The 27,085-nt window shown below is 31.3% G+C and overlaps 2 protein-coding genes across 2 annotated transcripts; one reads left to right on the forward strand and one right to left on the reverse strand.

The window, feature by feature from the left end:
- The first annotated feature begins 4,399 nt into the window (after positions 1-4,399).
- On the forward strand, positions 4,400-9,630 carry LOC148598023 (uncharacterized). The gene is made up of 3 exons (XM_088561492.1): positions 4,400-4,718; positions 5,824-6,000; positions 8,975-9,630. The coding sequence occupies exons 1-3, from the start codon at positions 4,400-4,402 to the stop codon at positions 9,262-9,264; spliced, it is 786 nt and encodes a 261-aa protein (XP_088417618.1). The 3' UTR covers positions 9,265-9,630.
- Positions 9,631-12,768: 3,138 nt separating this feature from the next.
- Positions 12,769-21,056, reverse strand: LOC148598024 (uncharacterized). The gene is made up of 7 exons (XM_088562140.1): positions 20,924-21,056; positions 18,109-18,417; positions 17,089-17,269; positions 16,623-16,711; positions 15,722-16,021; positions 15,201-15,332; positions 12,769-14,558 (listed from the first exon to the last, which is right to left on the reverse strand). Exons 1-7 carry the CDS (start codon positions 21,054-21,056, stop codon positions 13,702-13,704), a joined length of 2,001 nt encoding a protein of 666 aa, XP_088418266.1. The 3' UTR covers positions 12,769-13,701.
- Positions 21,057-27,085: the final 6,029 nt, after the last annotated feature.

Consider the following 27,085-nt stretch of genomic DNA (forward strand, 5'->3'; position numbering starts at 1 on the left):
ATTGAGGTTATCTTAAAAAAAAAGATAGAAAAAATATGACTATCATTTCTTATAATTTAGTTTTGGTAACAATATTTAAAGATCAAATCATTGAAAAATGGCTGATTACTTCACGGTCACAAAATGATGTTAAATGTAATCGTTAATAAGGATCAGGTAAAATGGAAAAACTCAGAAAAATGCATGTCAAAACCACACCTATCTTATAAAATAATTTCAATCAAGGATACTTTCGCTGTTTGAAAAGACCATTATTTGATCTCTGCATCATTGAATTTGCTCAGAATTATCCAATAGAATCTTTGAAAAATGAGGTCTTTAACAGAGTTATCTGCCCTTGAAATGTTCATTTTTTTTGTTTCATGAAATTGTAACTCAATGGTTCAGCATGATATAAAAAAATCTTGTCTGTTTTCCTTGATTCTGGTGGTACTAATAGTCAAATTACACTACATGATGTTTTTTTTCATACCATGTTTCACTTAAGGGTTATAAACAAAAACGTGTTACCTTTGCATTTATATCAGTTTCATAATAGCTTTTACAAACAAGTCAGGAATGTCACAGTTTTCATTGTTGTTTTATGACAGACAGCCCATGACAGAAAGGTGCGTACGACCGTGTCTGTCATTGGTAAAATAGCTAATCGCAATACGGAAAGTGAAAATAGCCCAATAGCAAGTTCAGAGTTTCAACTAATAGATTTATCCACTTTTTGTACGCAGGTCCACATCTATGTATGGTAATGTATATTAGTATACTCAAATTATAAAAAAAACATAAAATAAATTACTATATAACGGATTTTTTAGGTGATTACTGTTTCTTGTGCGTGGTAAATCGAATCCCTGTTATACGACACATTTTTGATGCAAAATACTCATTTACCTTTATTGTAATTCTAAAGCTTTTGGCTTTAAAATGGAAGTTTCACTTCATGGGGACAAATAGAGCCAAGCGACGACGAAAAATGCGTCAATTTCTGCAAATGGGAACTGGAACGATAGACCACGTACATTAAATGATGGACACTTGATCTGCAAGACAAAACTTTGAACTTTTTTTTAAATGTAATTCCTTTTGCAAGTGTCTAAATCAAATCTTTAGCTCAAATGTTGATCATAAGTAAAGAAACAGAAGTTTTCATATTTTATCAGTTACTTCACATACACAAATAAATTGAATTTAATGAAACTTCAACAGAATCTTTATCATATCTTACCATTGTTCACCTTCTATTCTAGATCTTGATTCGAAACAATTTGGGGGTTTCATTAAGCAAAACATGGAATTTATCTTTTGTGAATATAGGGACATGGGGTCCATCTTTAATTCATTACACCTCCTACATCTTCATAAATGTATAAATTGAATTTAATGAAACTTTATTACATTAGGGGTTGTATATGAGCCCATGTATTAAAAAGTAATCATTGATCTATAACAATGCGTTTTTCTCTTATGAATTACAAAACAAAACAAAACCTATGCAGCATATTAGCGGTTGACGTTATTCTGATAAATAGTGTCTTCTTTTTGGTATTGTATTAGTCCAGTCTGTGTTCTCATATTACATATTTCCGCAAAACTGACTACAGAACGGACGAACCTATAGGATTCGTTTATTTGCTAAAGTGGTTTAAGCTATAATGTAGAGTAACTGTTTTTTTTAGGATTGAAAATCATTGGACTAAAGATTGAGCAATAATACCATGTGTATCTTTTCACTTGTTTACAAAGGTGACTTTTAGGTGCTAATTGTTGCCCTCTTTCTTTCTACTTTTTTTGTTACCTTTTCAATACTTCTTATACTCAAAGATTTGAAAAAAAGGTGTATTTTTATAAAATATAATTTGATATTTCTTAACAAAGGCTTGGTAAAACATTCACACCATTTAAACATAATAAAACGGTGAATGAAATATTACGAACATGCTTCGTCTTTCCAACATCTTTTATACTTCTCGAAAAAGATTGAAAAGGAGTATCATTAATATACCACTATATTCCACAAACCGAACTGTAATAATTGCACTTCTAAAAAAAGTGAAATGTACATTAAGCGCATTTATCAATTTGCATTCTCAGTCAATAACTTCAGGTGTTTATTTGCATATTTTTTTATTCCGCTCGGAATGATAACACATTTAAGACGTTAATGATGCATTTACAAGATTATATTCTCGTTTTTTTTCTGTAAAGTTCAATATACTTTCATTCGTGTATAGTGTATCATCCTCTGTGACATAAATAAAGCACATTTCTCTATCGAAGAAGAATGTGCCCGGATTTATTTCCGATCAACCTCTAAAATTATAATTTGTACCAGGCTACTATTTTGATTTTTTTGTGTGCGTGTTTCTTAGATTCCTTTTATCTGATTTGTAGTTAAATCAAATTAGCTTTTATTAAAGCACTGACTATGGTTTCACAGATTCACAGATTGTTACATTTCAGATTAACATCTCCTGATAGATTAATTTAACATAACGATGGAATAATAACTCACTGAATAATTCTTTTTTTTCATGAAATTTCCCTGAACACCCCAATTAGTTTTGTCTCTCGTTCCATAAAATAGCATTGTTCAACAAATATTGACATAATTAATACAAACTTGTATCACATTCGGTGTTCATCAAGAGTGTATTCCGTTGCCTTCTCCCCAAATAAATGGTAGCACTGCTTGATTTCAAGATGAGCTGTTAAAAGTTACTTATGTTTTTTTTGTGCTTAACATCAGACTGACAGACAGACAGACAGACAGACATACAATACCTCTGCTGTGTTTAATAATGATAATTACACTATTTCATTTGTACTTATGATAACGAATAATAGTAAATGATGCGGGGAAAGTTTGAAATAAATGCATCTACATAGGTATTAACCTTCCAGTTTTCAGCGGAAGCCTCCCGATATTGAATTATACATCTCCAACAGTCTTGTCCGTTTCCGGATGGAAGCTTGATACCTGACATTTTTGGTATTTTTGGTATTCATCTGTCACAATAATGGTGATAAAAAGAGAAGTCATAAAGCTTAGACGCACTTAAATTTTTTGATCAAAATGGCATTTTTGTTAAATTCCAGTTTAAATAGCTGTCAATGATGTCAAGTAAATACAACTCACTGAGGCCATTTAAATCATTGTAAGATTTTCTATACTAGTACATTTTTTTTCAAGTTTATATTTTGGAGCATCTTATATACACTGTCACTGTGAACCAAAGAAAAAAAGTTAAAACTGTTACTTAAGTATGTAAACCATTTTACAAACATTGTTTTAAACTGTTTGATATTAAGAAGGTCCTTAAAAGGAGTAGTGTATGCATTTTTATTGCAAATTGAAAACATAGCCATTTTGCAAAAGTGTAATGAATGTTGTCATTACTTTAAGCTCTAACAACTACTTCAGATAGAGAGAAACTCATTTTAACAATGTATGAGCATCAAACTCTTTTTAAAAGAAGTTTCAACTTACAGTTCACGTAAGTAATTGAAACTAACATAGGGCTGGTCTATGAATATTTAAATAAAATGAACAGTGTTATCCAATCAGAAACAAGTAAATCACTTGTACATAGTGTACAAGCTGCCCTGGATGATATAGAGGTTAAGGTCGTCACAATTGACAGCTGCTCAAACTTGAAAGGCAGTGTCCAAAAGATCACACAGGTGTTCTGAGGTAGTTAAGTAGGACACATTGGTATAATGTAGGGCAAATTTCTACCTAGAGAGCTATTTAAACTACAAAACAGCCTACCTAAATTTGTATTGAAATTGGAACTGGTCTTGTTCAATTAGCTGTAAACTGATTATAAGGATATACAGTATAAAATATCTGATTGATCCAGGTTTTGAATTTCAATCAGTTTTATAAACTAAAATAATTAGTGTAGACAATGCGGATACTCTTTATCATGGGAACAAAGCCGGTCAAACGTTTATAATTGGTGAGTTGTTAATGTGTTTGTATTTCAATTAGTTCTATTGAATTTTACGTTGATTGTTAACACTGTTGTGTTGTACTACTTATTGAAAAACAAACATACCGCGATTGATTTTAATTAGTAATGAAAGTTAAAATAATCAGAAACAGATTTCAATTAAAATAATGTTATAATGATATGGGAAAACACTAAAAAAGACTCAGTTGAATGATCTAGAAATAAGCTTATTTTTTAAATTGTTTTAATGGATACTTAATCATTGATTTATAATTTCAAGTGTATATAAATACGTATTTTTTTCAAAATCAAATAATACGTATTTAACGTTTACATATGACATTATATTTAATCGAGTATTGTGAAACGAGTCTTAGTAATTTGTTTCATATTAACAAACTGGATCATATTTGTAAATGTTTGGTCTCTACAAAAATAATTTTGTCAAAATGCAAATTGGTATTACAGTATATTTTGTATGTATCACAATGTTTGTGATACGCTTGCAGATTGTATTAGGAAGTTTTGTTGATTCAGAGCAGTTTTTCATCCAATCAAATTTTAATAACCGCGTCGCAACTTCAGGGTTTGTACTTGAAGAAACACCTTCTTTGGTGAATTGTGCCTTGTATTGTACATATTCCATTACTTGTCAAACTTACTTCTACAACGAGGCAAAACATCAATGTAAGCTTTCATCTGATGTGTTAACAGATCCAACCGTCTCCGTACTTTCCTCTGGAATGAAATATTACATTTCAAATTCGGGTAAGGTGATATTGTTAAACGTTAATTATTGTAACTGGTATATTATTCGTTTGTGTGTATTTTTATTTTCATAGTTGATCGCATCTGTCACAAGTTCATCGTGTATTTTCAGAAAACCATACCATCAACAAATATAGTATAATTCACGTTGAACTTAGAGTTAAAATTAGTAGTTGGGTATATCATGCACAATTACAATAAAAGCGTTGCGGATGGTTGTACCGTGTTTCGAAAAGTACAACCTACTCAGAATTTATTTTAAATTGGACCTTAAAGTATTTTTACAGTTAGTTTAAAGTCAATGAATTCCACTGAATTTTAAATGAATAAAATTCTGAATGAAAGAAAAGTGCAACACCTGACAAAAAAGATGGAATTAACCCATTTCAGGAACAATTATATAATGGATTCCTCTACAACCGGTCATAAAATATTTCATACGGTAAGAATTAATTAAAAGTTTCCGAACACTGTAAGTAAATTAAATTTATGAACACATCAATTATATTAAATAACGCATAATTTAATCTAATACTGAATATGCTCAATCAGTTAAATGGGTTTAAGGGAAAACCCCCATTTTTTTGTTTTGGCACTCTTGGGAAATCTCAGATGTTTGAAAAAAAAGAACACGTCATGAAAAGAGTTACAATACCTTAAATTTAGGCACGAAATATGCATCGGTTAAATGTGGGGCTAAGGAAACTTTATCTGAAGTGTTAAAAGGATATGTGTCGTAAACGATTGTGAAGGCGTGTCTACAAACGCCTAAATACAAATAATATCTTTGTGAAGAACTTGTCATAAAAGAATTTGATGTTGCCTATATTTTTTAATTTCTATTGTTTTTTTATTACGAAAAGTTTAGGTTCGAATGTAAACATTCATTAAAATACTACAATGTATTACAACTTTTCATTAATTATAAATCTTAAGGTAAACATTTTAAATGGTTTTATAAATCCCTGCATAGAGCCTTTAGGTGTCAATTTGATCTGTATGTCTACCAAAGAACAAAATATTTATTTTTGGTCAGCTTGCTTTCTTCTCGTGTCGATACCGATTACCCAATTTAAAAATCAAGTGGTTTGAAAATGTTTTCTAGCTATCCAGTGTCCGAGCAAACCAGTGGTTTACGGAGCTAATGTTACAGCAACCTATCCAGTATATAGAGATACGCTAACCTACCAATGTGCCCCTGGATTTGAGTCTATATCGAGTACTTTATCCATTTCATGTCAGAAGGATGGGAGATGGTCCTCGCCGTCTGATCCTTGTACTAGTGAGTGTTGTTTTCATATATCATATTCATGATATATCTGATACATAATCATTTTCATGCATTTAGTTACCATTGGTATATTCATATGTTTATATTCGAGTTGTAATAATAATAAGTATAGTCAATAAATCATTATGCATGCATTATATTACATCAAAGGGGTTTAAATTTCCCCGCTGCAAATATCATTATTTCTGATGAAGTTTTATTGTATAAGAAGACAGCACCTGTAAATTTCCCTTTTGCTCATTTGATCTGGTTTCATGATTGTGTTATTTTCGTAAGTTTTGTTTTAATGTCATCAAAACTTTCATATTGAAGATGACTGAAACATATATAAATATACACGTCTAATTGGATTTCCCGTCGGTCTAAGTCAATATATATTCAGGAGATTTTAATTGTTTCTTTGGTTTGAATTCAAAATTCAATAAACTGACAGCGTTACATCTATGATAATATGTGGAACGGAATTGATTAATCTTCTTGAACGCCGTATAGCACTGACAACCCGTGACGACTAAAATAAGTCAATATAAATATCAAAGTTATAAAATGTGATGAATAATTGATGATATATGTAACTGTATTTGCAAAATAGTAAATAGTCTTTCAGTAGCTAAAAAACCAATTTTCAATAAATCTAATCCTCAAATTGGCGACAAAGCTATATTTCATTATAATGAATTCATAACAGATATACAAAGTGTTTTAAATGTAACAAATAGATGCAGAGTTTGTTTTTGTCAACTTTGTATGGTTTTCGTTATCATTTAAAGTACTAATCGAAAATGTGTTTCAATTCTACTAGACGTATGTACATGTAAAACTGTTCTATTGTGTATCAGTCTTTATAAAATTCAGACAGAAGGTGATTCGTGCTTGACACCACGAAATTCACTTGTATTTATCAATATTGAGAAACACGTACGTATCACTTATCCACTAATTTCTTTGTTGCACTTTTAAGATATAAATTATGTAGATATAAAATATGTTGATTTATGATCCTGTCCATGTACAAACGAGGCAGTTCCTTTGATATAGATGGCCCATTGAAAATTGCACGGAATCTTGTGTCTCAATGTTATGTTTATATAGTATGTATGTCAAACAGTATAAAGGTTTTTTTTCTTATTATAAATCGACAATGAATGGCTTAGAAAATGAATTTGAAATTCCCGAAGAAAGCAACCAAATTTTGCACAAAATGAAAGAGTTATCATTCAACTATGAGAACGGATGCATTTGCTATATGAATAGATAATTTTCTTTTAAACAAAATTTGTCACGTGCCACCCACTGCCTGGTTTTTGTATGGTTGCACTTTTAAGTGGGAGATAAATGAGTACATGGTCTTTCTACAAAATACAGATCTATATGCAGAACAAACTGTTATAGTAGTTACATACAATATTACATAAAGAGATAAAAACATTTTGTGTTTGGTTGGATTTACTTCACCATGGTGACTGAATTTTTATGGATTGGTACTTAAATATACGCAGGTCAGAGGGGGGGGTCAAAAGAATAGGCCTACAGCAGCGCTAAGCTTGTCGTAAAAGGCGATAAAATGGTGCTCAGAATCTTGGCCGGGGCTAGGCCGCTCTGCCCACAGAGCAACTGGGTTGTGTGCCCCAGGTGGTGGAATGGGGTACCCCTGGCGTGTTTCATGCTGGAGTCGTCAGGCCATAATACGGAAAACGTGACCGCAAACCATAGTGGTGCACCGTGTTGGGAAAGATGTCACGTTCTTCGCACGTGAAAGAACCCTCCTGTAGTATTATCTCGAAGTAGGTATAATTTGGCTCCGCCACAGAAGGCTAAATTACCCGACCCTACTCACCACTCCCTATTTCCAGTGGCAATCAAAATTTGTCGGCTCCATTATCCTTATGTCCCATCCCATTTTCCCATTTTTCATTTCATCATCATTTCATGTCCATTATATCTTCCACTTCATGTTCATTGCCTGAATATAGCTGAAATATTGATGATCGGGCGTTAAACCCAACAATCAATCAATCAATTTTAAATATTCTTTCACCGAAGAAATATTTCTAAATGATAAAGTAACTTGAATGTACATTATGGTTTAAATGAATGCGTATGCAATACTGATAATTATTACATATCTTGTCGGAAAAGGCTGTATACTTTACATAATGCCATAATATATAGCAAAATATGCATCACATGGTGTATCATCTCAACATTCCTATATTTACACGAGGGCTGATATCGATTGAAGTCAATAAAGACTTGTCATACTTTAGTAATCAATTAGATTGGAGAGAACTATAATAATATGCAGGTTTTCGCTTGATCAATTTTGTTTTTTTCATATACTACCTTTGGTTAACAAGGGGGTGTTACATGTACTTGCATAGTGAATAATATCAATTTGAAAAAAAAAAAAGAAAAACCAAACAAAAACAAGTATAAAATACAAGATTAACAACTTACTTTAATTGTTTCATCGTCCGATTTCGCAGTATCGAAAATGATAGATAATTTCGAGCAGGGAATGTGATAAAGGGTGTGACGTCACAACGGTTTATACAGGTCAAACATTTTAGAATAATATATATTTAAAACTATAAATTGGTGTCTTTTTATTGACGTATCGCTTCTATGTGTTCGCGCAGTATCGGAACTAATAGAGCATCTTGAGTAGAGTTGTAATAAAGGGTGGCACGATTCAATAGTTGATACGGGTCATACATTTTTGATCAGATGTCTAAAATTACTGTATTTGCTACCAAACATATAATAAAATATATATAATTCTTGTACTCCTTTACAGATAGAGGTCATAAGTTTAACATTCTAGTACGAAACTGTGATCAGTTGCGTGACGTTTATTAGTAAATTTTGATCTTACGTTTGCAACGTCAAGTTATAATTTTAATTGATATTTTTCATACGTTATTTAAAATAATGAATTACTAAAATATTTTTTCCATCTTATCAGAGTGCACAGCATATAGTTCCTCGTTTGAAAGAACACCTGGAAAGTATTTTGATCTTCCATCTCCATGGATGACGTGGGAACCGACGTTAACGGGAGCCACAAGTTACGTTACAGCAGATTTTTGTAAAGCCCAATGCGTTGGTCAAACAGATTTTATTTGTATTGCTGTTTATACAAAACCAGGAGAGTGTAGATTTATGTGGAATAGAGTTGAAGAAGATATTCTTGTCTTTGGGTCATATCGAACTGACAACACAGAATATGATGAATATATTCGGTTGTGCGTTTGAGCAATATATTCAATTAATTGAAACCTATTCTTATTCAGATACTATTGAGTAATATGGAGTGTATTTGTATTTGTTTTTATTTTAGGGAGATGGGATGGGGTTTGGTTTTTTTTTGTTTTTTACTCATAAAAATAGTTTAAAATACTCTAAAAGCATTTATGCAGTACATAATGATCGTCTATGCAATGGTTAATCGTTTTGAATAAATACTGTTTTATGAAATAGCTCACAGTTTTTAGTTTATATATGTTTAGTAGCAGGACGCTGACCCTATCGGTGCATCTGGTCCATGCTCCCAGTTTTTAGTGGAGTCCGAGTTGCTCATTTACTTTTGTTACTTTGTGTGTATGATTTTAGTTACTTTATGTTCTTTGTTGTGTATGTCTGTTTTTCATGTCTGGTCTTTGTCTATTGATTACATTCTTTTGATTACCGCTATCTTGGTTCCCTTGATTACTCTTTCAAAAACAATACTTTCAAGATCATAAATTAACATTTTCATTGTTAGGGTGTGTTGATGGCTTGCATCGCAGCATTAATGTTTTGGTTAATAATGTAGCGACTACAACAGAAGTTGCAGTAGATGAAGACTTGAAGGTTGATTCATCAGCATTATCTTCCATGGAGATCAAGAATGATGACAAAAATCTTGGAAGTTACCGTAACACCGTTGCGATGTTTCACTATAGCATTATTCTGGTTGCTTCGTGTGATGCTAATCAATTATCATAGTTGTTTGCAGCTCGAAAACTGCCTCACATACTTTTGTTTATAAGTGCTCGTTTCTTTACTTTTCAAAATTCTTTTTTTGTGTGTGTCTAGTATTCTGGTCTTGCTGTTTTACTTAGTTTATGTTTATTTTTCTTTACCATTCGAAATCCGTTTGGCCTGATTTCCTTTGATCCTCTTTGTCCGTACCATAAAAAAAAACTGTTAACATAATTTTTTTTTAAGAAAACAACAAAGTTAATATTTGTCTTTCCTTTTCTGTTTTCTGTTGTGTGTTGTTCACTGACGATATCTTTAAACCGCGCTCAATCTCTTTCATCTTCAATACAATGTATAACTAGTACACAATAATTACGTGCCGTTTAAAACTGCTTTAAAGTACTACTTTATCTGATAGTAAGAAGAAAAGATGTAACTTCATTTTTATTTGGTATCGTTACCCGATTTTTTATAGAGGGGCCTTCGTTCTGTTTCCATGGATTTGATAATTTCTGTTGTCGGGTACTTTCAGAGCTTACTTAAAGATGTGTGTACACTTTCTGAAGTTCTTTTCGTAAGTATTTACTATTTCAAAAGTTATAGACCTGTATACGATGATATATTTGTTTCGTTTCACCAAATCTGTATTTTTTTCTAGTGTTCTTTAACAGCTAGAGCATTACTTTTCACAAAATCATCTTTTCATGAATACAATGCAAACTAATATTCAGGAATATATTCCTCAAGCATCAATATCATATCCAATCAAAAATGTTTATATATACGCTCGTTGCAAATGCATAAAATTCAAAACAGCTTTCTGCAATATTACCCAAGTCAGCACGTAGAACAAAGTTTACGACCTAGGAAGTGCCTAAATTCTGAAGGTTTTTAAGATGATAATTTTTTAACAATAGAGTTTCGTTCTGTTGTTCAAAGGATGAATACTATCCATTTTTCAAGCTAATGATATAGTTGCCATATATATTTCGTTCCCATAGAAATCAGTTATGACCGCAATCTTGTATTTTGAAACGTGATAATCGATTCCTAAATCGATTTTATTTGCCGATAAGGGAAAATTGCAGGAAAATATTTAAGGATAATTAAAAAGAAATGCAAACCGGCTTATTTCAATTTATCACATTCACCCTCCTGTCCCAGTGTTTCATTACCAACCAAATTCTACATTCACTCTCCTAGTGTTCCATAAATATTGAAAAGCGAGTTCATAAAGAAACCAGCTATGCATGTACTTTGAACCTGTTGCAAAATGTGCTACCCAAAAAAATAGTTCTGAAAAACAGAAATGACTTGTGTGTGCGTGTGTGTTTTTCCCTTATTTTGTTTTATTTAATACATGTATTAGAATTTTCTATTTTTCTTTTTAAATTAAAGTTAATCATTACTAGAAACAATTTCCAACTTAGTCAAAAGAATATTTAAATAGGTAGCACACTGTTGCAATAGATTTAAAATGATAAAATGTCGAATCCCGTTTAAAACGAAGGAGGGAAGACACTGTTTTCATGGTGGACATAATCATATCATAATGATATCGTTAAACATTTGAAATGATGATTTTAGGTCCCCCGCAAACATAAATATGTTAAGGTATCCAATCCATAAATGGCCCAAAAACAACCAGCAAAATAATTTGTTTTTTTTATCAGTAGTAATAAGCAGAGGTGTCAAGTGGTTCTTACTATAAAATAAAAATCTGTAAAATGTTCAAGGTATTAGCACAGGGCTTGGTTATTCACCCCCCTTTTTTGTCATATTTTGGGGGTTAGGGGGTGCAAGTAATATTCAAATGACAGTAACCACTTTAATACAATATACTACTATATACCTCAAGAGGAACCATAAAGATGTTCTTATCAATTGAAACTAAGAAAAATCTCACAGTTATAGGTTGTTCTATTTTTAGACATGTATGGTTGTTACTAAAAATAGAAATAGAAGAAAAGGCTAAATAGACACAACCTCAGAAATTAAGGAGTCCAGATTTTTTTTGAGGTACTCAACATTTGCATTAAAAATAACTTTAGTTATTGTTTATGTTGTAAAAAAAGAATTCGGAGACTTTTACCGTGCCAATTTCTATGAATTAAGATTCGTAATGTCAAGGTCGTGAGATGTAGACTGGCAATCAATTATATATATTTTTTGGTGTCTCGTTTCAGTTTATCTCTTTTGTTTTTCACAATACTTTAAGTTTGCAAACAACTTTGATAGTGTGTCATAATAGGGACATTTAACAACCAACAGGCTAAAGGTTAAGGTCACCTTAAAGGCTAAAATCTGATAACAATTTCCTTCTAATGCTCAATCCTCAAAAGTGTGTATTTTTTTAAAAATAATTTGATCCACTAATCCTTGCTATTGACAGTTTTACACCTGAAAAATATCATTAGATGTATATGGTCAAGTCCAACCTCCAACACAAGGTATTTTGGAATTCATATTCTTGCAAATATGCATTTACATGTATCACAATTCCAAACTATAGATATAGAAATGTGCGACTATGGTGCACGAGAGTATTACACTACTACACAAAGTGAAGTTGGAATTAAAAACCTAATTATTAGGAATGACGATTTCTTCCCTGTCGATTCAAAATGATTTCTTGCGGTCATTAGTTTGTAGAAAAGTTTAAAAGACTCTTTTTCATAAATGAGACAATATCAAAGCCAAATAAATATTTGGCATCCTGGCAGCAAATCTAACAAGGGTTCCCTCAACACTTTTCTCGGGATCCTAACTGCATACATATAATAACCAAAAACTGCACAAACATAAAATAATTTATTTACAAGTAATATATACTCTGAATTCTAAATTCATATAATTCTTTTCATCACATAAAAGCACGAGTTGCAAATGTTTACAATCATGTAATGTCTTGCAATACATATTTATTCTATTTGGTACGAATCAAGAGATGGTTCTTGACAATGAATAATCTTCAGTAAAAAATATGTTTTTATGAAAAATACTTATCAGAAGATTAAAGAAATAAAAGGGCCAACAAAAAAAAAAAGGCTAGTTACATGCATTTAAAATACCAAAATTATTTATCAAGCATAAATAAAAATAATAAAATATGTGATACAAATGTATCTATCAACTAGAGAATTTTAGGAAACCTAATTGCTCAATTTCAATAAATGATTTAATCAACATGCTTAGATAATTCAAGTCCTTCAAAACACTTATAGCTATAGCTGATCATGTCTTATCAAATAAGAATAAAAAGCTCCACAGAGTGCAGCATGATACAACCTGCAGTGGTCAAATCCTGAACATAATATTAGTTTTGGCACACTTAAACATAGGGACTTACAATTCATTATAGACAGAACAGGTTTGGACACTATAGGCACAAAATTTTAAATTCAATCAATATTTCAAAATCAGACCAAAAATAAGAGTCAGTGTTTTGGGATGGGGCCTCTTTTACCCTTAATAACTCAAAAACTGAATGGGATATCTGAAATCTGATTGAAAAAACATCAGCAGGACTTTTTATGAGGAATCAGTTAAAAAATGTTGAAAATAGACCAAACATTTAACAAAGTAGTAGGAACCTTCCCTTAGTAAATAGTCAAATAATATCCAAATTTCATAACAATTGGTTGACCACACGCAAAGTAATTGCATGGAAAAAAAGGGTCATCGTTTTCACTATACACACACTGCTTCAAAGCATGGGATACATAAGTCCTAAATGACACATACAGAACTATAGTTCAAATGAGATAATGAACACTTTAACACAATTCTGCATAATTTTTGTACCACAGACATTAATTTTTTATCATTTGAATCCCTTGATTTCCCAAAAATGTTCTTTGACATAAGAACATCAAGAAGACCATCTTCTCCTTTACGAACATATATAAGTTTTAAGTGTACACAGCTTAAACCTGACCCAGCCATGTTCTCTGCTGTTGTCATTTTCATAACACCACTAGCAATAAAGGGATGAAAACTTGGCAAGTTCTTAGATTTTGCCTTGATGAAGTTTTCCTGTATCAGATGACTATTTGTTTGATATGAGTAATTAAACATTTGTTCAGAGATTATGTTTGCTGCAATAAGTATTTTGTCAAGCATCTTTACATCATCTTCAGCATTATGTGCATTATAGATTTCCTTACAAAAATGTTGTGCTAGATAAGGTTGACTGTATTTTCCTATTGTTTGAAATTGTGATCTAAATAAAGCTAATGAGTCTACAAGTCCTACTACAGTTTCTGTAAAATTATCAAACATTCTACAATTATAAACAGCTGCTGACAAAACTCGAAAATCAAAACTTTTCCCATTATTTGCTACAAGTAAAACATTATTGAAATTTTTTAACCAAAGAAACAAATCTGATATGGCAGCCCTAATATTAACAAAATCAAGTTCTACCCCTTTTAAAAAAAGGTTTTGTCCATTCCAAACAATCCCAGTTACTTGTTCAGCTTCATCGGACATTGGCATTTCAGGAGACACATATCGACTTAAATTAATCTGTTTTCTGTGTTCTTTTGCTGCTATCTGCACAATGTGTGGAAATATATTTCTTCTGACTGTCAGAAAATAAATTGGAATAAATTTTAAATAATTTTATGCATATTCTCCTTGCCCAGTCTTGCATATATATAAATGACCTTTATTGATTGTTCTTTAGCAGATCTGTTAGGAATGTATGTTTGAACAAACAGACTATACTTTGAAGTAGTCTAACATGCCGAATCAGATCTTTATTGTGCTAGCTTTGACGTATAGACAACAAATATTCATTCTTTCTCCTACATGCATTGTTTTTGACTAACATGTAGATAGCAGAGTATCTACTAACTTCATAGTCTTTAGTGTGATAAATCTCACAAATTGTTACACTTATGGTGAGCATGCTACCACCGAAGCGGTCCCATATGCATGGTATGAATGGTTTAGATATTTGGTATATTAATGTATAATTTGATTCAAAATGTAACACAAAATCTAGCTTGATGTAGGCATTTCAGTAAGTAAAACATCCTCATATTTCAAGACCTCTTATTTTTTTGAAAACAGACATAAAGCTAATTTCATCAAACATGACATCAGTCATTGTTTACTGTAAATGTTAGCGTATAGGAACAAGGATTTTACAAATTGCATCATTGTATAACTTATTTTTTTTCTCTGTAGATCTGATTTGGTACTTGAAAAGTACTATTACTTACTAAAGTCTGTAGTTTCTAAATCTATTAGAACAAAAGTTGGATTGGCCAAAGGTGGTACTGAAGTAAATGCTGGCTTTTGAATAGCATCTGGAATCATTTCAATGTCATCTGCCTGTTCCGTTAGACTTATCTCTGAAAAGAAACAACCATGTCTGTTTGAGTCTATGCAGTTGACGTAGAGAGAGTTTAATTTTATGTTAAAATGTTGATAGTAATTCACAAAATTCAAGAAATTTGGTTATATTCACAATTAACTTATTTTGACCCTTATTTGAGTATATAGGCAATTCATCTTCAACAACAGCAAGTAAAACTTTAACTGTCCTCAAAGATCAATTTTCACAAAACAGGGCAAATTTCACCCATAAATGTACTTCAGCCTTTCTACATGAATGTACCAATGGGTTTTCCATTGTAGGTAATTTTAACTTGCTACAAAAGGTATACAGTTAATATGTGACAAGAATCTAAACAGATCATAAACCGTCATCTTAGGATTGGTCTAACTCTGTTGTACATACCGGACTCATAGCTTGCACCCTCTGACGCCTCACAGGCTCCTTTGGAAGTTGATCTTTCTTCCTTTAATTTTAGGCGGCGTAATTTCTGTTCTGGTAATATGAACTTTCCTTGACGCTTTTCTCTTGCAATATCTTTCTTTAAGTTATATGAAACTGTATAGCTGCCTGAGGAAAGCCCTTTCGTTTGGAATGTCTGTGAACAGAAGATATGTATTGTATTATTTAATGATGCTTGATTGAGTGTAGTCAATCTGGGGATTAAATACATTTGCCGTACCTCATCTTTGCATACTTCTATAGCTGATATGTTGATATTAGATCATATTTACTATATCTGAAATTGTCCTTTGATAAGTATCGGGTACATGACAGTGAAATTGCAACAAAGCACAAAACAGAATTTTGGCAAAGGACCAGTGATTTTAATGCTTTCCGATTTAAAAGTTATGGTGTGACTTAAATTTTAAATAATTAATTTTTACATATAATTTGAAATACATGTAATAGAAATTCTTCAAAAAGATGCCTTTCATTAGGTCTACATTTGTACAAAAAGTATGCAGACTTATAGTTTGAACTGGGACATAAATATAAATCAATTTAACAATATTTTTTTTCTTTTAATCGTGCTCTCAATTGAAATCATGCAAGGTAATAACATGCTTGAAAAAAAAAAAACTAGCATAGAAGTTCATATCTTCTTAACCTCAGACAAGTACTTTCTCCCTTCATTAATGCAAGCAGCTGAGGCTTTGACACAGAAATCCAAGCTTTCACTCATGTACATGTATTTACACTTGCAGACTATATGGCCAATATGTAACTTTTTCAAACTATTGTTTGTTGCATTGTAAAAGCAATAACTGCTTTATTTTACATAGAATATAATCAATAATAATACCTATCATTTCAGAATCTGTAGGGTTCATTTCCAACACATCTTCTGAAGTATTATTAGCTGTATTTTCATCTTCTATAGTATTAAAGTTCCTGTTGAAAAATCCGAATAGAAAATGGTTATACAATCATGGGAGATAATACATAAACAATGAACCTTTTTTCTTGTTATTGTTATATCTATGCAATTTTGAAATTAAACACAAACACAATTTACATGTGCAGTGCATGCACATAATATAAAATTCAGATTATAATCATAAATAATACATTTCTGTATATCTATACAACTTTTAGTTGAAAACAAAAATAAAACATTATTCCTTTGTCTCTTGTATCTTTTGATTCTTTGCCAAGGTCATGGCATCAGTATAATTTCTTACACATTTTGAAACACTTTCAATTAGTGATGTACAAGTACATGTAAATTTCTAGCAGATACATTTAATTAATGTTACAAAATAACTAACCTCATTTCAGCTTCAAAAGCCTTTCTGCCTCTCTGCTCCATACTTAAGTTTGCGAAACCTTCTATCATTTCCCCTGCTCTTCTTTCCATTACTTTTAAATTTTTATGGGAAAAAGGGGGTAGGTTCAGTTTGAAAAGGAAATTATTCACTCTTTGTGGACCCCCTAAGGCATCTATCATTGCTGAAAGAAAAATTCAAAATATATCATAATGTTCAATACAATTGTACAAAATATCATACAAAGTACATATATATACATCTAAAATTACAGTAGTAGCATCACACATAATCATGAAAATAATATAAAAAAAATGTCACTGATCAAAAACCAAGTAACAATTGGTTTGAAGCCTATTATTTATAGTCCATGCCAAAATTTCAATGGAAATAAATAAATCACTTTTACACCAAATGAAGTTGTTTTTTGTTGTTTTTTGTTGTTTATTGTTGTTCAGGCTCGTAAAGCTTGAACTTTAATATTACTTTTTTTTTCAGGACATTTTGACTCAAAGCCAATTTTCAACATGAATGAACCATTGTTCTGTAAATTGAAGTACTTGAGACTATTTTTACAAGCCTTGAAATGGGCATATTTTGCTGTTTACTATTGTCTTTTTCTTTTAATGTTTGTGTGTAATGGTAATCATTTTAATGATTTTGTCTTTTTTTGACATTGACTGGTAATAAAATGGCATTTGTTAACTATTTTTTAGTTCATCTGGTGTGTATGCTTTGACAAAGGAAAGATTTGAAAATGACAGTGTGGGTATTCGACTAGAATTACATTAACAGGTTGAGAACAAGTCCAGAAATCAGGTTATCCCCACCTGACCCCACCCCCATTTCAGATATAACTGCCCCTACCCTAAGAAATACCATACTAGTTTCAGTCAGAGTATTGCTCCCTATACTTAGTCAAAGGAGTGAGGCTCTGTCTGAAATGTGGACCTACAAATGTATATAATATGTAATATGACGTTGTACTGATCAAACTGATAAGCAAGACACATTGTTTATTACCTGCCCCAAGCTTTGTGTTTATACTGAAACTTGGCATCCCCTTGCAGCTTTTGTTGTCTTTGTGCGTTGTACCATATGCAATTCGGTTTAACTCGTTACAATCCTTACATTGCACATACAGGTAGCCACCGAATCCACATTTCATTTCTGTCTTCACTGTTTTGTGGCTAAGAATAAGCGGGCCAAGCAAACACTGTCTACAAGACTGCAGGTTGTCTAGAAGTGTGCCCCATTCAATCAATCTTCTGTCCGAATGCCAGGACGTACTAGTGTTTATCTTGGAACTTCGCAGAAGTTTGTCAATTCCGGCTTAGAAAAACGCCCACGTCTATCCCGGCAGACGACCGAGTAAGCCATGTTTTGTGTTGTTGTTATGCAATGAACTGCAATTTTTATTTCCGATTCGTAAAATAACATGCAATATTTTTTAAAGAAAAAGGGATTATACTATATTTTTATTGAAAATATACAATTTCAAAGTATTTTATTTCATTCTTAAAAATTGAATAAAAATTAAGTGTACTTTCGTTTACTTTACGAAAATTACCGAGGTTAAAAGAAATAAGACACCTCGGTAAACTTCGGAAAATTGACCGGAAGTTTTTATTATGGGTCGGATACCTTAAACGATACTTAGGAATAGGAATGATATAGCCAAGCTAAAACTGTAAATAAATGCTGCAAACGCAGTAAATGTTTGTCAATTGATGATATTTGTCTACTTTTTCCAGGTTAACTACTACACTTACAACATGATATTGAGATAAAAATGAATGATTACGCCCCTATGGTCAATATTGTTTGACACGTGACGTAGAATAGCGTTATTATTGCTAGATTATTACTGGATTATAACCCCTTGCACTATTGCAGTGCTTTAGTTTTTTTAATGGCTACTTGTGTCCTTTATCTCTAGTTTTTATGTCATCTGTTTTATTTTTGTTCGCTGCATTGTCTATGTAGATCGTCTTAAGTGTTATGCGTTCACTTGTAGGCCATGTTTTGGAATATTAACGTATTTCAATCATCCCACTGCTGAAGCTTTAGATTTTTTTTAATCGACATAATATAGATCATTAAAATTTGACGACAAATTTTAAAAAAAGAAGTAAATATTTTGTCCTATGGATTGTTTATAGGTTTTCCTCTCCAATGAAAACAGTATCTTTAGGAGCATAGTTTCATGTATTTGTTTTTGGTTTTTTTTTTGTATTTTTGTTTTTTGCTTTTGTTGTTTTTTTTTGGAAAAAGTTTCTATTTAAACATCACCTCTTCTTTGATTATTAAAAGATAGCCGATTATTTCCAGGAGTAAAAAACATTGTATCATATCAAATTGTTTTTTTAACGAAGTAACACACAAAAAGTCGAGATTTTTTGTTTATTCCAGGTGATCAGCTTTCCATCTGTTTCTGTGTTAGTCAGTAATTAATAACATAAATGAAATAGAATTCTTAAAAAAATGGAGAAAACGAAACAAACACTACAGAATCCAAGCGTCTGCAATCTATAAAGCTCATCATCAGTCTGATGTTTGAATCGTTAACATGTCCACCATGCTGAATTCTCCATGAAACAATGCCATTACAATGACCTGGTTGTATAATGTCGAATAGAAAAGAAGGGAACCTCATACATAGTTTCCATAATGGATATAGTCATAATATAAATAAAACTTTAAAGGACAAATTATTGAAATATACGTAAATTACTATCTGCACTCCATGGGATACCGTCATTACTTCACAAATATAGAAGAAAAACTTGCTTTATAATGCTGCTTGTTAGTCTGCACACTATTAGGTGTAAGTTTGACTCAATGCAAACAAAACAAAGATAATTGAAACGCCAAAAAGACGTATTGAAATAAGATATTAGGCAAAATATTTTTGTTTAAATGAGACAATTTCATTTTATACAAAAACCTACTTGAAGGATAAAATTTTCAATACTTTTGATACTTCAAATACAATTACACAGAACAGTCACAGACAAGTAACAAGAAATACGGACATGATTTAAGGACAAAATAAAAAAAAAAAAGTATCATGTTTGAAAATAATTTAAAAAAAAGAAAATCCATCGACTGTTCCTTTTTTGCAATTTTAATAGCTCATTGACACTCATTCAATGAAGAATAAGCGTTTTTGTTTTTGTCTTATAGATCAGTATGAGTCTCCCCCTTTTACAGCAGACTTTTTTTTATAGAAAATTATTCTAGGCTATATTCGAAATCGTTTGATGTCTGAATCACTTTTTAATTTCTTATTGGTAGCTAAAAATTAATTTTAGGGGTATTAACCGTTATATCATATTAAAATTTGGACGAAATAGCACACACTATATCGAGATAAAGTTTATTTTCAAAATAATTCTGTACCTCAAACCTTATATTTTCGGAAGACGAAAAAATTTTTATCATAGATAAGCAACTTAAATCAACAGAGGAATAAAACATAAGTAAATCAAACAAACAAACAAAATCTGATTGGTAAACTTGCATTTGACAAAATTTAATCATGGCGAAAAAAAGGCTACGTTTTTATTTGAGATAATGTTATTAGTATATAATACAACTTAAAAATCAAGTTTCAAGCCGGCAGTTTAGCATTTCAAGGTAAAATCTAATAAGCATTGATTTATCATTGACAAAACATTTAAGAAATAAGTGATCAATAATCATCAAATTCACTGTCCATCTTCAATCTAAAACTGAAAATTATTTCGATGATCAGGGATTCTACTTCTTTCTAGTCGTAAAAGTATACCACTACGATGACTTCGACCCAAACGTGCAGGTCGCAAAAAATGATTACTGCCTGTGTCAGCATCTTGTCGACGTCGACCTTTGCCTCTGATAGGTAACAATCGACTAGTAACGTTGGACAAACTTCGGCCACCACGTCTATAGAGATTTATAGATAGAGGGTCACGCCCACTACAACCCATCTCTCTTGTAATGCTGTTATAGCTATTAACATTAACTTGCAAAACTGTATAATCTTCATTGCTGAAATAAGAGAACACAAGAACAAAACGTTTCCACAATGAACAATATTATAGGGTATGTATGGATTGTCATGTGACCCGGTGATTTCACGAGGATTGGTCTTATGAACGATATTATTATCGTAAAAAAAATGGAAATTTTTTGCATCGCTTGCATCAAATATGAAACATTAAATTTATGACAAATATATTAATCTAAATAAAGCTTAATTATTTGAATCGCAAATAACTCAACTTAATTTGCATAGAAAACGCAAGTGCGTTTTTTGTCTCATGTTGGTCTATATTTTCCAACAATTTTACAAATCAAAATGTGCATCTTTTTATGACATATCTCCTGGTAAAATAAATACATACATTGAAGGATAATGCATGACTTAAAAAATATAATCAGGATAGAGACTGGCAGATTTTTAACAATATATTGTTAAATTGAAAGAAAATGGCAATATTGTACATGAAATAAAATTGAAGTGGGGTTCATTTTGATACAGTCTGTACTCTTTATCACACATACATATTCAGAAATATCATTAACATAAAATAAAATCATTCACAATTTACTTCTTTGCAAAACTTATGGACCTTACAGAAATATTGCTACATTAATAAATTATTATCTTCATGATCGTAATCGAAATCGGATTGACTGATATGACGTTTTAATCTCAATAATTCAACTTAGATTACACGTTTAATAAATCACATTCTCCTACAATCAATAAACCAAAATCCCCATGAAAAATGGTAACGTAAATATACATTCTGAATCGATTGATTGACTGATTCTTGCTTTACGTCCTATGACAGACATTTCATGTATTTCAAGAAAAGAGCGATTTGCCAATCCCCTCGCGGACACATTATTCTGACTGAAGCAAATACCAGAATATTTGCTTTGATTATGACTTATAATAAATCAGGTATAGCTATCTTTTTTCATGTTTCTCCATTTTATTACATGATTGATAAAACGAACATGTTAAACATGATAGAATTACAATTAATATCCCATTTAATGATTGCTCATGATTTACAATAGAACAGGCAAAGCGATCTTTTTCACGTTGGTTTGATATACATGTTTCTCTGTTTTATCATATCAAAACATTTCTCACAGTTTAATAAAAACGAACATTTGAAATATAATCTGAAGCTTAATTAATTACCTCTATTGAACTGAAGTTCCTGCTAAATAATACAACACTCAATTTGGCTGTTTGGTCCTTTTTTGTGATTTATATATGCATTTGTTGCGATCCTGTCTTTGATCAAGATATGAATAAATCAATTACTTCCTGGTCTAAATAAAGGAGGAAAAGGTGTGTCTTTTGCTGATTTCCAATTATGATAGTGTAAATAACCACAAATCTATCTCGATCGAATATTATTCTTTGTACATTGTCATCATTAACTAAACGTTATAGACACTCAACAGTTTGCTGTCCTCTCATCGTTTTACTTAGTTTTTAAAGATGAATGATAAAGTTTCAGTCTTCTTTTCTTATTACTATCAGATAAAACGAGTATTTATGAACGATTTCAAAAGTCACGTTATCTGTGGAAAACGAAAATGTTTAAGCTTCTCCTTAAATCATTGTAAAATAAAAATTCCTAATATCATCCCTCCAGTCCCAGTATTCAACACCCTATTCAATTATCACATTCTTCTACCCTGTCCCATTGTTTCATACCCAATTCACAGATTCATTCCGCGTGTCCCGTTGCTTTATACACTATTCAAATTTCCACATTCATACGCAATATGCATTTTTACATAGCATCGCAAAGTTAACCATCTTAAGCATGTTTCTTCTTGTGCTTTGTTTTGTTTGTAACATATGATATGACACTTTGCTGTATTCGCCTTTTTTGAAAAAAAAAATAAGCTGTTTTGGGAATTGGCAATTTTGATGGTGTGAATAGCAGCAAAGTTACAGTCTTCTTTCCTTCCTCCTATTAGGTGAACCATATATTTCAATCAGTGTTAAACGTCATATAATTATTGAAAGAATTTTTTCAGCAACCATAGAAATATGCAACCTGTTTAATTTGTTTGAAGCAGGGTTTATCTAGAGCCATTATATCTGATAACCGAAATCTGAAAAATATTTTAGCATCAAGAAACTAAATATCGAAGAACGGCAAGTTTTCCATTAAGGTTGATGAAGAAGTCGTGGTTCGGGGGTTGTCATCTATGAATAACGCATGGAAAACACGCCAATAAAAGAAAGATTAAGTGATTGTTCTTTATACAGTACTTAATTTCATTGTTCTATCAGACAAGGATTATCAGACTTATATTGCCTTTAATTATTGTAAGCGTACACTACTGTGTCTGAATTGCCTCGATAGCCTTTGTCTTAAGGATAGGTTTTGCTTACTCATAAATCATGATCCTGATATAATAATTGATGCACGCATAGCAATTTGTACGAATTGTGGAAATGGGTATATTTGTTTTAATAGAATTCAACTCTTGGTTTTTACACATATTGATTTGACAAAATTAACCGTCATGTATTGTAAAATATTAGAAAAGAATTAAATTGATAACATCGATGGTTATTGCTTGATTAATCATATACCCAATGTAAGACTAGTAATTCCGTTTTACAAATTCCCTTTACATACGCATTGACTCGATTTTTCAGGTATAAGCGCCTGACCCTGAGCCTGAGCCTGTATTTGTCCTGAAACGAATTTATTATTAAAGAAAGTTCCTTGTAGCTAGTTTCTCTACATCATGTTTGTTCAGGACTCGACAGTTGGCTTCTAATAGATGAGATACAAATATAGCTGTTCTGAATCATTTTCATTCTCATTTATACCGCCGACCCACTGCTTGAATGTAGACTTTTTTGCCGGGTCAAATGACCATAGATAGAATTAATCAATAGTTTGTCCCGTAAAGTATTGTATTTCCTATACTGATTATTGCTGTAGGTAACATATTCTACAATACAACTCACGTCGTCTTAATTCCGTTTTCATGACAAAGCAATTTAATTGTCATTCGGAAATTCCAAGGTCGATTTTAATCTGTTTTAGCATGGTAATTTTAACAATCCATGTCTTGGGATTTTAGATCTGGCAAAAACATTGCCGTCGTTACTAAAAATAAATCATAGGGAAATTCCAGAAATTGGAAATAACTTAATAACTGTTGGTTATAGTTAAAATCTGGCAGTGGGTAAAATTGGTCAGCAAGATGGGATGGATATAGGCCAAAATTTCCAAAAAGTTCCGTCGACGAATGAATGAGTTATAGGTCCTAAAATGGATTTTTTTACTGAATTTCACATTTTCAACTTTGACAATATTCTCCTCTGAAACACACGGTTGAATTGAAACAAAACTTAGGATCAATGTTATGTAGAACAATATAGGCGTGGATATTTTTGATCTGGCGTACAAACTTACTGTCGTAATTAAAAAAAAAAACCATAAGGGTAAAAAAAGCATAATTAAGTGATTAACTCAAAAACGGTGGGGTTTAGCTAAAATCAAGCATGGGTAATGGGTGCCGACATGGCATAATTTTTGCCAAGTGAACCTCTTTCCTTTCATAATTTCATTAAAAACATCTGCAAACGTTAATTTAGAAGTAACTTGTTATTTCTCCGTTCTTTATATAGACAAAAAAACTAAGAAAAAACCTGAGGAAAATCAAGTGGAATTATTTTCCCGCCAAAATCCTTGTAGAGCAAAAAAAAAAAAAAAAAGAACACACTGACTTACAAGCTATTATTGTTCTAACAAGAAAGATTTTAAAATATTTAACAACCTTTTAAAATCTTTGTTATTCTTAAACAGAGCAGTTCTCGTAAAAAGACTACGTAATATGTCAATTCCTGTTGTCAATAATAACGTGACGTTTAGCACAGCTTAAGAATAATAATTTATCTGATTGTAAGAAGAAATAAAGATGTTACTTCATCTTCATATTAACGCTCAATGAAAATTTAAAAGGACAAGAGATTTTGAAGGCGTGTTTTACATTGCATAAATAAATACCAATGTTCAAAGAATAACATATGGCAGAGATAAAATCGAGAGAAACAAATTTGGTAATTTTAACCGTCATTAATAGCATTAAAGCCACATACTGGATTTTTAAAAAATAGTAATTTGTCTCGCTCGATTTAGAAGATGAACCCAATAACCAAACTGTTTGCTGTTTTATTAAGTTAGACGGTGTTGTCAAAATCTTTTGTAATAATACTAACTGGAAACCATGAAATATTCGCGCGGGCTTTTTTTCTTTGATGAAAAAACTTAATGTTACTTGTTCAATTTTGGTAAATAATGTAAGACTGTTTTGTCTTATTACATACAGTATATAGTGAAACCTGTTAAAACGAAATTCTGAGTAAAACATGCTTTAATCTGTCATTTTTTTAAAAGTATCTTTGCGTCAGTGAAGTTTTATTTTAAATCTTGATAACCCGAACACATTTTTATGTCAGAAAAACCTGAGCTGTTTCAATTGATTATAAAATGTTTGTTGACGTATAAGTTAAAATCTTTAATTTCTAAAAAAAGGTAGAGGATGCGTACCGGTTCACCTGGTCCATGCTCCCAGTTTTTAAAGGAGCCGGAGTTGTTAATCGAGAGCTTTCGTTCGAAACAGAATAAAATGAATCCAAGTTAATTAGATGCTTACATGATATTGATATAAAATGCTGAATACATACGTTCCAATATCTCTCCCTCTCTATCTCTTACATTGCGTAAATAAATACCGCTGTTTAAAGAATATCATCTGATGCAGATATCATTGTGAGAAGCAAATTGGGTCATTTGAACTGTCGTGGATATCATTTAAGCAACATATATAGTTTTTAATCTTTTGTCATTTGCCTTTTGTCACTGAGAAGATTAAAGACCCAATAACTAAACTCTGGTTGAATGATTTAGTGAAAAACACAGATCTGTGGAAGTCATTGACTGCTTATATAGGGAAAATGTTAGAAAATTTTCCCGCCATTTTTTCATAGTACTTATTAACTAAATCTAACACATTAATGTCTTAAAAAGGCAAAATTGACAAACACTTTGATGGTTATATTTATATGTTCTGAATACTAGGACAATGCAATGAAACATGTGTTTATTAAACATGTGCCACATCTTATACATTATACACATTTTCCTGATTCTTAGACAGAAAAGGGCTTTAAAGGTTTCAACAAAAACAGCAATAAAATCCATTGTAACAGAACGAAGACACTTTATAAGAAGTTAAATAACAACACAAAAGCACATAAATGACCAACATGTGGACAGTTTTATGTCCGCGGTGAAGTGAATCTAGATTTATAAAGCCTTAACAAAATTCTTTCATAAAAAAAAAAGAATTGAAACAACAAACAAACCAACAATTCAATAAATATGTGAGAACATTTGTTCACAAAATTTAGATTATTTTTTTCTCTCTTTCGTCTACCTTGCGTGTGACATTTTCTGAGCAACTGTTCTGTGTGTCTATTTTATGGCATCTTGGTTTTGATATGATAACATTTTTTATTATCTTTCGAAACAAGGTTCCCATGATATCCCTTTCGCATTAATAATTTAAGATTGAATACGTAAAGAGACCGTTAATTTTTTGGTGTTATCGCGAAACGACCCGTAAACGCGAAAACCAAGTTTTCCTTAAAATATTCATCGAAGAAAATCATAATAAAATTTTCAAAATGATCGCGAATCTAAAACAGCACGAAAGCAGATGATTACAGAAACCAAAAAAAAAAAAAAAAAAAAAAAAGAAAAAAAAAAGAAAAGAAAAATAATGTGCAGGGTTTAGAGTAAGTCAAATTAAAACACCTTCTAACTAAATCATTCCTCAAAGAGTTTGTTTATTGGGTCCTTGATCTTCTAAATGAAACGATACAAATGTATAATGTTTTAAAAATAAACTATGTAGCTTTTGATCATTGGTAATTATTTACGCAATGTGAAACACG

This window comes from Perna viridis, chromosome 14 (genome assembly GCF_037379345.1).
Source record: "Perna viridis isolate PV_CMFRI_1.1 ecotype Kerala chromosome 14, ASM3737934v1, whole genome shotgun sequence".
NCBI classification, from domain to species: domain Eukaryota; kingdom Metazoa; phylum Mollusca; class Bivalvia; order Mytilida; family Mytilidae; genus Perna; species Perna viridis.